Raw genomic sequence first — 13,231 nt, 5'->3', positions numbered from 1 at the left:
ACGCGGCCGCCAGACTACTTACCGGCACTATGATATTCAACCACATTTCCCCAAACCTAAAAGCGCTGAACTGGCTTCCTCTTGAGGCCAGAATACAGCTTAAACTGGCATGCATCACACACTAAGCCTTATACTCTAACTCGCCTGCATATCTTGCTCAGAAACTTGTGGTATCAGAAGGAAGCAGAAACTCCCGGTCTTCCAGAGACCTCTTGCTCCAACCTGCACATTTTCGGAAGAAAAAAAACGTACAATCAGGCTTTCTCCAAACAATTTGGAACTCTCTACCACCCGCTATCAGAAGAATCCCTTATCTGGCACGCTTCAAAAAGAATGCCAAAACCTTCCTCATGGGTAAATTCCTCGCTTAAAATTCGTCTCCAACCACCAAAGAGACCCTGAACAACTCCAGACTATTGCCTCCCCCGGATTACCAGCATAAACAGCCAAGAAACTTGTGGCCTGCTGGAGCAATTGTAAATGCAAACTGTACATACGTGTTCTTTTATCCCTTGCATACCCACCCCCCTCCTAATCGTTGTGTACTCTTTGATTCTAAGCCTGTTGTACATTGCTATGTCTCCTGTAAACCGCTCGGATACCCTAACGGGCTGGTTGATCTCCGCTCCTGTGCAGTATAAAATGCTGTTAAGTGACTGCATCACCCATTCAGCAAGCAGTGAAGCTCCGCGTAGGAAGAAGCCCAGGAAGGAGGCCTCCTCAAATGCTTGGACACAGAAACCACTCCAAAGTACAAGAATTAGAAGTACTTCCCCACTGTTTAGCTTGTTCTTGGAGATGCCCAGGCACCACTACAGCAAAGGTGCACTATACCAAAGAATATGTAACCCTGCCACCTGCTCTGCTAGTCCTCTTCCTCTAGGAGAAGGACATGCCGCTCTTATCCTCTGGGTGTTCCACCTCAGAGCTTGTGGACACCATTGCAGACACATAAGATGTGTCTGGTCCTTTAGACTAGGACCAGCTGAAGGAGATACCATAACTCTCCAAGATCTCTGCGTATTGGTCTGTACGTTTGCATCTCTGCTGCCCTCCATACTATCGTCACTCTTTCCTGTGCGATTGAGCATGAAGTTGAAGTTGAAGTCCAGAGAGACCCCTGCTGCCCCTTACCTGCAAGTCCTAAAGCTCTAGGGACTCCGCCCACAGTTGACACTAGCAGCACATATTCTGTAAATGCGTTTTAAAATAAGACAGCTTTATGATAAAATAGTAACTGTGTGTTTCTTTTTAGAACTGGTCCTGAAGAAGGTTTTTATTGTTACTCCCAACCGAAATGCCGCGTCGACCCCTGTTCTTGCGAACATTTTAACCCAACATTGTATAATAAAAATTCTAGTATATGTTTCTGATTCCATATGCTTTTTAATTGATTGTATAACAAATTGTTTTTAAATGTATTTGATATCATTGCAATAACATTACTATTTTGAATAAACGCATAAACGAATTTTTTAAACATTTCTCCTGTTTTTCTTAATCTAATTAAAAGTGGATATTATGTGTGACATATATGTGTATTAAGTTATTTTACAGTTCTTCCATAGTGTTGGCCTATATCTAGTTTAATGCCTTTGTATATTTTTTGAGGTTTTGATTTATTGTGTGATTGGTATCGTCAAAAAAAGACTTTGGGCACTACCAGAATAACCATAACCACCTTTGTGGTTAACCAGTGGGACTTCCTTTGTTCCTCAATACTATTCCCCTGTCCCAGACTGAGAAGATAAGGGGGCCTCCTTTACTTTTTATGATTTGGACCCAGCTTGTTAGCTGAGGAGGCACTAACTAGGTGCACACACTGATATCCAGCACTACAAACATTGTTTCCCCTTTTCTTTATTACACCTTTCAATTTTCAAATCTTCTAGCCAGGTAGTATGGAAGGTATAAAAATACTTAGTTATACGGAAGATCAGTTCAATAAAATTATAAATGGCCCTCCCGTAAAAAACATCTCCACAGTCCGCCTTGATAAATCAGATGAAGAACAGTGGCGTGTTCTATGGAATCTAAAAAAGAAGGTAGTTAGGGCCGAGTTACATGCAGAATTCTTGGTAGAATATTGTAAGAAAGGAGTGATCCCTAAAGGTCTACAAGTAGTAAATGAACCGGGTATTTTTATAAATAATAGAAAATTTATAGAGAATTGGACATTGGTGGCAAATCGCTGCAGTCGCGATTGGATACTTCTCATCATCGAGACTGCAAACGAGGTGTTAGTGGTGGAACGAAAAGAAATAAAAGATCTTGAAACTCTATTAAACAACAATACAGCTCTTCTAGAAACTAAACAAAAACTAGAAGAAATAGAAAAAGATATCTCTGGTTACACCGACTACCTAGTGAATAAGAAGAGTAATAAATTACGCAAAGACATTTCAAACTATAACCTCGAATATGTTTACCCATATTTGCAAAAAGACTTCTATGAGAGATCTAAAGAGAACTACCCACAACGTAGACCCTGGCAAAATCAACCTCGTACCTTCCAAAAGAGAAAAGTGAGGTTCTTTGATACCTCATATACCAGTTCCGAGTCAGAGGGAGAACAACAACATGATAGTAGAAATACAAAGGATAGGGAAACATCAAACACCTCTAACCCCGATAGCCTTCCTTTTTTGGAACAGCGCCAACAGAATTTCGGCCCCCCGAGAGGGAGAGGCAGAGAACGCGGGAATTACAATGCGACACCCCAATTCCTACGACGTCCACATACAAGGAGCAAAAAACATTGGGAATAGTCAGTCATAACAAAGCACCCATTATTAACCTTTCTAAACATGTACTTACAAACCAGGAAATCACATTGTTAGAAAAAGGCTTAGGCTACGCCGTTTCGTCCGAAATTGACAGATACTCCTTAGAAAGAGACCTCCAAAGTTTTTTTAGGAAAATCAGACTAGCAATTTTTTTTGAGGGTAAAGAAAGGCATCCTTGTCAGAATAAATCAGGCCTTAAAAATAAGTCAGTTTGGACTCCTACCATTAGTATGCTACCAAAAGACATCGAAGCTTTCGAGCGTAGCGTAGATAAGAGTGTGGATGACCTACTGAAACACAAACATTGGATCAATCACAATCTTAGCAAAGATGAGGCATTAGCAATACTTACATTGCAGAACAATGCCGAGCTGACCATCAAACCGGCAGACAAGGGGGTAGGAATTGTGGTCATGGATACCCCCGACTACAACAACAGAATGCATAGCCTATTACAGAATAAAGAAAGTGGCAAATATGGATGAGTGGACATCCCTTAAATCATCCATTTCCACTCTTTTAAAACAAGCTAGACTTCCTAAGTCCACTTTATGGACTTCCTAAAGTCCATAAGGATATTTCCAACCCCCCTATGAGGCCCATTGTATCGAGCATTGGCTCGCTCACAGAACCACTTAGTAAATATGCAGATGTTTTTCTGCAACCCCTGGTAATCACACAAAAGGCATATATTAAGGATACATCAGACATTAATCAGAAAATAGAAGGTTTAGAATTCAATCCCAATTCCCTGCTTCTTGTAAAGCTAGACATTGAAGCGTTATATACAAATATACCGCAGAATGCAAATATAGAAATGATTACATCCATGCTCAACAACGACGACAGGGACCACACGGCCCATGAACTGTTTATCATAGACTGCATCTCCTTGGTACTGAAAAATAACCTGTTTTTATTTAATAAACAGCTATTTAGACAGACCAAGGGCACCAGCATGGGGGCCACCTGTGCTCCCAGTCTGGCCTGTTTATATGTATCCAACTTTGAAGAACATCATATCTATAATGCAGTATCACCATTCTATGAAAATATCTCTATGTGGTCTCGTTATATAGACGACGTCTTTTTCATCTGGACTGGCCCTATTGATACCCTTAGAGAGTTTATCACGTGGTTAAACCTCGGTGATAACAACCTTAAGTTCACCTCCCATATTGATAATTACAGTTGCGAATTTCTTGATCTTATCATTAAACACACTGATGGCTTTCTAAACGTAGAACTCTTTACAAAACTGACCAACAGGAACACTATGTTACATCACAACAGTAACCATCCCCCCAGTCAGGTTAATAACATCCCATTTGGTCAATTTCTGAGATTGAAGAGAAATTGTACTACACCTCAGGACTTTGAAAAACATGCTAGTGCCCTGAAAACCAAGTTCTTAGAACGCAGCAACCCAAAACGGTTAATAAGACATTCTTACAAGCGTGCCAAATACTACAACCGAGAGAATTTATTCCTGCCCAAAGAAAAACAAGAGGTTACCCCTCAGCCCATTATATTTGTTACTAATTATAATCCGATAAGTAACAAACTAAAAAACATTATAAACAGAAACTGGCATTTAATTAATAATAAACAAAACAAAAGACTGCCTAAACCTATGTTCTCCTACAGGAGGAACCGTACAATTCGTAACAGCCTTGTACACACATATAGGGAGACCAAAATCGATAACCAGCCCTGCATTGATAATGCACCCTTACCAACTGGCACATTCCCGTGCTCAGGATGTGGCAATTGTAAAGACATTATCCGAGGAAACATCATCACTATAAAAGACGTAGTCATTAAACCAACTAGTTTCATGAACTGTCGAACTAGAAATGTAATTTATCTCATCAGCTGCCCATGTAACCTCATCTACATTGGGGAAACATCGAGAGAGGTCCGTATCCGTCTCAATGAACATAGATCGGCTCTACGCACCAACAAGAAAGGGGCACCCTTAACTGAACATTGGAGAGTAGCTAAACACGAGATCAATGACCTTCGCTGGTGCTGCCTAGAGACTGTGACCATCAACACAAGAGGAGGGAACTTGACTCAAAAAAGAAAAAGACGTGAACAGTTTTACATGTCAAGATGTAACAGTGTCCGCATTGGACTAAACAGTAGAGAGGACTGGGAAAAGATAGTTTAAACACCATATAGCACTCTGTTTACCAAGTAACCAGTACATGACAAGATACCTGAGCCTCTCAAAATAATAATTTTCAAAAAATCTTTTTAAATTTTAATACTTAATTTTTTTTTCATTCAATGCCATTATTAATATCTTTGCTCTAGATGCAACTAATATCCAATACCCCTTTCTAATACTGTACACATGTCAAATCTGGATACATATCAATACTAAGCTTACGATTTATCCACTGATATAATACTAAGTATATCTTGCCTAAAAGAAGAAATACGCTACTATCGGCATGCCATTAATCATCACCGACACTAAATAAACATAGATCCTGCAATGGCGCTCAGAGGCGTGATAAAGTTATTCCGGTTTTGAATAACATAACATCACGTGACCGGCAGCGAGCCTATCAGTAGTCTGATAGCTTACACCCAATCACGCGACACGTAACATAAAAAGGCTCGAAACAGCATCTATAGCACATATTCAAGAAACACAGAACCCCCCGAAACGCTGCCGGAATAGGAGCAGGGAGGCCGAATTCAAACTAAAAGGTAAGCTGCACGCGACATTTGACCTTGTTTCTTGCGCATCGGACCCGCATTTTGCTGAAAAGTATTACCTAGATTAATTTAAAACATGTCGGCAATACACCCGCCCTAATTTTACTACCATGACCGGCATACTAACGTTAGTCAATTGCTGCTTAGAATTCTAAGACAAGCTTCATAATATGTAACTAGATCCGATCCATAATGGTAGGCTTCGGTGAGCTGAAGCAGCCACACGTTCCGACCGATGCAACAATCTAAACACTCGTTGCCTCTATATAATCAGTAAATCGAGCGGAATAGAATGGTCAAACTTGACGCTCGTAACAACGTCTTGAACGCTTCATATAAGTAATGCCAGACAAGTATTCCATATAGCAAAACCAGGAACATTGCATATATAAATTCCGGACATAAGTATGTGTCAAATAGAGCCTAAGCAACCATCTGAATGAAGTCACCATAGTTATACGTTCTGCTTAACGCAACGACTTATATACCCGTTGCCTTTGTAATAATTAGTAAATTAAGTGGAATACAATGAATAAACTCAACGCGTATCACAATTGCAAGCCCTGAACGTTTCAAACTGCTAACGACTAGCCAAGCATCCTAGATAGCAAAATCAAGAGCACTTTGTATGCATACGTGTACGCAAACACACGTATAATAAAGCTAAAGCGAACACCTAAACCCTTGTCCAAAGCGCCATCTTGCTGAAAAGAGAATAGTTAATATGTGATACACCATAAGGAATAATATTAGTATAATATCAATATACGTGAGTGTGCACCGCTATGCGAATGTAAGAGTGACATCACATCTGCGACTCCTTCTTTTTCTACTTAACAGTGTGAGGATAATCCCCTACATTTCACAGATACCGAAGACAGAATAAGCCAATTGAAAGGGCTTTCACTACAGCGATTTGCCAGTTAATAAATTCTGGGTAAGTGTTAGCAGTACAATTTTTGTGAACCATTAGGAATCACTCCATTGAAAACAATATGGTATATGGTAAAAAATGCCTTTTTATCTGCAGCCAACTAAACAACCAATATCGGTGGCTCCTATTACCAGAGCGTGAGCTTGTCCATTAAGAGTAGAAGGTAAAATCTCTACAACCTCTTTTTTCTGAAAAAGCTAAAATAATAGGCATGTTTGTGAATGTTTTATTGTCATTCACTTACAGACATCAGAACTGTTTCCATTACATTCAGATTCGTGAAATACGCAGTTCATCCAAACCTGCATCACATAATCGGGCCCCCGTTCTTCTATGATTTATCTGGAAGAAACAATTAATCTCGGGTAATAATGCCATCGCTATACATCACACATGAAGTGATAACATTGCGAAAATATTCCATTAGAACTAGAGAGTCTGGTACCTATTAACTGTGCCTTCAGTATAAGTTTGTGTTTTGACAATACCAATAGAAGAAAAAAACCTACCAATAATTTGGTCTTGACTAGAGCCAACTTTTAAGTAGTTAAAACAAATTTTATATTTGTAGAAAACAGGGAATGTTCCTGTAAATGCGTTTTAAAATAAGACAGCTTTATGATAAAATAGTAACTGTGTGTTTCTTTTTAGAACTGGTCCTGAAGGTTTTTATTGTTACTCCCAACCGAAACGCCGCGTCGACCCCTGTTCTTGCGAACATTTTAACCCAACATTGTATAAAAAAAATTATTGTATAGGTTTCTGATTCCATATGCTTTTTAATTGATTGTATAACAAATTGTTTTTAAATTTATTTGATATCATTGCAATAACATTACTATTTTGAATAAACACATAAACAAATTTTTTAAACATTTCTCCTGTTTTTCTTAATCTAATTAAAAGTGGATATTATGTGTGACATATATGTGTATTAAGTTCTTTTACAGTTCTTCCATAGCGTTGGCCTATATCTAGTTTAATGCCTTTGTATATTTTTTGAGGTTTTGATTTATTGTGTGATTGGTATCGTCAAGAAAAGACTTTGGGCACTACCAGAATAACCATAACCACCTTTGTGGTTAACCAGTGGGACTTCCTTTGTTCCTCAAGGAGCAAAGAGGACACAGCAGAGTGGCCCAAACCCATACACAGTGGTGGACACACGAACCAAGTAGTGATGGAGAAACAACAAGATGACCCATCTAGCGGCTGCAGCAGACAGGCACATGGTCAACAGGGGAACAGCTAGAAACACTAGAGCTCCAGTCCATAGACACAGACACGGCAAGAACTGGCACACGTGTTTGGGCCGATCGATCTTAAGGTCACTGGTGGGGCTTTGGGTTGCCATCTTGCTGTACTGTAGATGCTTCTTCAAGTTCTTCTTGCATTTCCAGTTATGTAATGCTCAATAGTTAAAAGTCCATTCAGGTAGCACACGCAGGTTCTTCTCATTAAATTTGTCGCCAAAATATGTAGGGAATAAAAATGATGATCCGGTTCCAGGTAAATTGATTACGTAGATTTATTCAGGATCAGATGTTAGATGTAAAGCAGAGCCCCACCAGGGGCAGCCTTCCTGCGGCTCAGCCCATCCACAAACTGACTGACAAACTCACCAGCATTACACTCACCAACATTGTCGTCACTTTAACACTGGTTGAGCAGCAGGTATAACAGAGGGCTTGCCAAGCCACTCTAGGCAAAGCCTATGCTTATTATTACCACCATGCTGAAGCTCGACAAGCATGGCATCAGAGGGAGCAGCCACGAGAGTCCGGTATTGCTTGGAGCAGTTATACGCGGCTCCCGTGTTCAACTACAACCTTCTGCCTCATGAAGGCACTCTAAAATGGCTGCTGCATATGCGTGGTGCCGACCACTCATGAGAGATAGAAAGATGACTGTGCATCAGTCAGACACGCGTCCTCGTTCCTTTCTTCCTCTCCACTGAATGTAGACATGGGCGCAGGGCGCCCCGTCGGGAGGCAATGTGCTCCCATCAACAAAACCCTTCGCTGCAAACTGCAAACAGTACAGAACACCGCAGCCAGACTCGTCCTCTGCATTCCCCGGCATGAACACATCAGCTAACACCTGCAGCGACTCCACTGGCTCCCCGTGGAGAAGAGAGTCACATTCAAAATCCTCATTAACGCCTAAAAATGCCTGCACAAGAATGGACCCAAGTACCGGAATCACAGAATAAACTTCCACGTACCCAAAAGAAACCTGCGATCATCCAACATCACAATGGCTGAAACCCTGCGCATCCACAGAGCCAGATCAGGCGGAAGATCCTCCTCCCACATCGCAGCCAAGATCTGGTTTGAGCTACTGGCAGACATCAGATGCGCCCCCTCCCTGAACACCTTCAGGAATACCCTCAAGACCTGGCTCTTCGGCTGAAACGGAGTGGCATATCCTCCTTCCCCCTCAACGCCTTGAGACCCTCACGGGTGAGTAGCGCTCCTAAAATTCCATAATTGATTGATTATGGTCTCTGAGAGCGCCGCTCGTCAAATGGAGACGTGTGCCGTGCGAACTCTACAAACACAGGGCAACAAACTAACAATTATCTAAAAAATTCAACCAATATAAACAATGGAAACAATTCAAACAATGTTCAAACAACACGTTAGGTGTGGGAGTAGCGCAACAATCAGCTGTAATCAACAAAAGTCGTTAGCATATCAAGCTCACACACAAGGCATGAATAGCACTTAACTGGCTGCGGGACAGCAAAGAAAGAGGACACAGAGTCGTTGTATAAGGTTTATATAGGGCTGCGGCTCTGTTTAGTAACTTAACAAAAGTTGGTATCATGGGTAATGTAGTACTGCTGTAACTTTACTTTGATTGGCTGCTGAATTTGTAGTAAAGAAATGAGACGCAGCCAGACACTGGGGTGGAGCAGCCTGCCCTGCATTAGCAGAATGGTGCAGAGATATGGACCCCTTTTGTAACATGCACACGCCACTTTTCTCTTGTAACACACTGTTTGCTCCTCTCACATTTTGTTTGCTTTTGATACTTTCACAAGTGCCACCATTGCCTACGTAACGTTTGTTCTTGTGCCTCTGTGTCTAGCATATACTGCAATATATTACCTCTAAATGTATTTTGTTTTCTCCTGTAACCTGCACACTTGTCACTCTTTCCTCCTGTAATGCACTGTTTGCTACCTCTTGTATTTCGTTGGCTCACAATTGTCACTTTTGCCTCATGTAATGTAACGTTTGCTTTTGTAATTTGTTCATTTGTAATTTTCTGTTCCTTTTGTGAAGCGCTCTGACGCCTTCGGGTAAAGTCCGCGCTATAGAAAAACGAATAAATACATAAAAATAAAAAATGGTGGCGAAGAGGACGGTGTTTGAGCATAGGGGTGCCCCAAAAAATGGAGGGACTGGAATCCATACAGAGGTGATACTTGTGATCTGCCATCCATGCCTCAGGGATGGGAATTCTTGGATGTGACCAGCACTGTTGATAGGAATGCTGTAGGAATCAAGGCTCCAACGAAAGGGGTTGTGGTGCGAACAGACTGTGTAAGTCTAAACAGATCATTCAAATGTAACGTGTATTACGATACATTGATTTTGAAATTAAAAAAAAAAGTGATTTTTAAATAAAAACAAAAAATATGAGACGCATAATCTGAGCCTCCGAAGCCCTCCTTCCTGCTGCTGAATATAACCCCCCCCCCCCCCCCACTGGATAAACACGGGATCCGGAAGCACCTCCAGTGAGTAGTGTCCCGAGCTCTGCGCATGCGCCCTAGTGAGAGCGGGACCTGCGTAGGAGTAACAGGGGTGAAGAACGCATGCGCAGAGTCCGGTAATAGCTGTGGCGCATGCTCAGTAAAGCAGTCCGTCCCCAGCTCCCCGGCCAGGGGGCGGGGCTGTTCGTACCTGGACCACAGTGACAGCTAGGTGCAACCGGACGCGTGCAAACACTTCCGGGTCACCTGTAGTTCGTGTCCTGCGCATGCGCGGTGGTGGCGGCGGTCATCTTTGTCTCCATAGGAGCCCGGCACCGCTCTTTTCCCGCCCCAGGTACACCTGCAGCCCCGGCCTTGGCACAGCCCGTAGTCCCGCCCCCGGCACAGCTCGAGGCCCGCCCCTTTTACAGCCCGTAGCCCCTCCCCCTGCACAGCTCTTTGCCCAGCCCCTGCTCGTGGTCCCGCCCCCGGCACAGCTCGTGGCCCCGCCCCCGGCACAGCTCGTGGCCACGCCCCCGGCACAGCTCTTGGCCCCGCCCCTGGTACAGCTCTTGCCCCCCCCCCCTGGCACAGCTCGTGGCTCTTGGCCCCGCCCCTGGCACAGCTTGTGGCCCCACCCCTGGCACAGCTTGTGGCTCTTGGCCCTGCCCCTGGCACTCCTCGTGGCCCGCCCTCAGCTCCCTGCACACCTGTCGTCCATCGCTTGCTCTTATCTCGGTCCTGCTCGCGGCCACTGAGAGAGGCTCCTGGATCAGCAGAACGATGCCTCCGCAGTGGCCACAAAAGGTGAGAGATGCCCTGGACCTGGGCTTTGTGTTTTTAGCTTGAACACACATACCTGTGTCAGTGCCCCCAACACTGGTCTTTATTTCTACAGAGCTCTCTGCTCCAGGAGGGGTGTGCCTCATTCTTTAACCCGTTCTATGCTCATGACGGAGCTGCTCCGTCATGAGCCTCGGTTGAGCTGTGCTCATGACGGAGCGGTTCCGTCATGGCCCGCTCGGCGCGCCTGCGCGGCGCGTTCCATTGAGCGGGCGCGTTCGTGATGGAACTGCTCCGTCACGAGCACAGCTCAACCGCGGCTCCGTACGGGGCGGCTCCGTCACGAGCATGCGAGCGCTGCTCGACCCCCCCGCCCCCTTAGCGCTGCGGCGGGAATTCACACACATAAGTAAATTAATACGTGACTTTACTGTTTTCAGTGTGATTTGGGATAGGTGTTTTTAGGTTCTGTTGAGTCACGTATTAATTTACTTATGTGTGTACCCACAGTCCTAATTTTCTGTTTGTGCACTTATCTGTATATGAAGTGATTTCTTTAAAAAAAATTTGGATAAAATTATATTTTTCTAATACACCTTGTGTTGTTTTTTGTATGTTGTGTCTTGTTGAAACAAATTGTTTAAACTGAATTGAAACTCCAGTGTTGGATTGATTCTTAATAAGGATCACTAATCGATCCTTCCTAAAATTAGTTTAAATAATTTAGCACGCATAAAATAAATTCCCTTGAAGGCATCTTCACCCATTCATCTTCATTACCCAAGCCCTCAAGGGTATTCTTGGGTTGCTCACTTTTTGTAAATCCTTCTTAGGACTACTCATCAGTTATGGTTTTAATGCTTTCCCACCCAAACTGTCTCTGCCTAACTCTGCATACGCAGTCTCAATAATTTTAGGTAGTTTATGCTCCTGTTGTACAGGACTGTACTCCCTTAGGCTTTAACGGATTGCCACTGATGCTGCTTCCTCTTTAATATTTGCTAATATTATAGACAATACCTGGGCATAATTACCTAGTAATTTCATCCCTAAATTCAGAGCAGGTTAAATAATACTAATAATAATAATACTGATATTTGTAGAGCGTGAACAGCTACCTCATGAGGAGGTGTTCCGGCACTATGCGAGCAGTAAAGCAGGGCGAATAGCAGAGGGGAGGCTTAGATTTTCTGCAAAAAGAGCCAGGTCTTTAATTGCTTCCTAAATCCAGATTCAGTCGTAGCAGGTTGGATGGAGGGCGGTAGGGCGTTCCACAATTTCACCGTGCCAGCAGAAAAGGACCTGCCTCCGAGTCGAGCTTTTTTGACTCGTGGGGCGAGTAGCTGAAGCAGGGAATTAGAGCGCAAGAGCCTCTCCTGATGGTAGAGAGGGAGTCTGAGTTTTAAATAATTAGGGCAAGTTCTGCTCCGTACTCATTTTGTATTTGTCTTAATGCATCTGGTATTACTGCTAATGACGGGATACCATGTGTTCTAGTATATATGGCAGCAAAAACTGTACCCCAAGAGGTACAATCCTCTACTTGTGGTGTTAGCCCCATGGGCAAGCAGATTGTAGTATTCTGTGTTTTCAAAAGGGCTGGTATTCGGGAATACTGCTTCTAGCTGTGTTATTTTTTGAGCAACCCAGAATGGCATTTGTTTGCGTTTTGCAGGCATTTTAACCATTACTGCATGTAAAGTTTGTGGTGTAATTTTAGTTGCTGTATTTTGACCTGTATTAGTGTTTGTTGTAGCCGTTGCTGGCTGCACCGTAAGTGTCCTCATGACGAACTGTGTCATATTTCTGTAAAGTTTTGTATCTAGGTTAAAGGTCAGTCCATGTAAACCATTATAAGTTTAATGTAGGGAAGAATGTAGGTGAAGGGTTACAGAGTTATGTGGGCATATATCAGGTTGCCTATATGGAATATAACAGCTTGATGGAAGGGACGGCCGGTAGAGCGCCCTCTACCTCAACTGGCTGGTGCAAAAACACGAGGGTTAATATCTTCTTAATGGAGGTTTGAGCTCCATCCAACGAATTAAAGGTGTTGACAAATTTGCCCAGCTCACAAATAAAGGGATCCCCGAAAAGGTTGCCCTCTGTTATTGTACCTGCCTTAGAAGTGGAAAGTTCCCCCAACTTGGGGTCAATCTTAATCAGCAGCGATCTGCGTGGCTCGTTAAAAATCACGCAGTTTATGTACCCCAGAAAAATAAAGGCTTGTTGAGCCCAGCTGGACAGAGTATCAGGAAATATGAGTGAGCCCAGAGGCTTTTGCATCCTCTGCCT

At 43.1% G+C, this 13,231-nt stretch overlaps 1 protein-coding gene across 2 annotated transcripts in view; it reads left to right on the top strand.

Moving 5' to 3' along the window:
* Positions 1 to 10,424: 10,424 nt before the first annotated feature.
* Positions 10,425 to 13,231, top strand: part of LOC147729460 (uncharacterized) — a 229,076-nt gene continuing 226,269 nt past the window's right edge. Inside the window, exon 1 of one of the 2 annotated variants that reach the window (XM_086954330.1) lies at positions 10,425 to 10,960. In XM_086954330.1, coding sequence (XP_086810456.1) covers positions 10,937 to 10,960 — 24 coding nt within the window. In that variant the 5' untranslated portion in view covers positions 10,425 to 10,936. The remainder of the gene's footprint in view (positions 10,961 to 13,231) is intronic. The other variant, XM_086954331.1, reaches the window with a different exon arrangement.

Source organism: Lissotriton vulgaris, chromosome 2_1 (assembly GCF_964263255.1).
Source record: "Lissotriton vulgaris chromosome 2_1, aLisVul1.2, whole genome shotgun sequence".
Lineage (NCBI taxonomy): Eukaryota > Metazoa > Chordata > Amphibia > Caudata > Salamandridae > Lissotriton > Lissotriton vulgaris.
The sequence above is the reverse complement of the archived record's forward strand: the minus strand, read 5'-3'. Positions and strand labels throughout refer to the sequence as shown.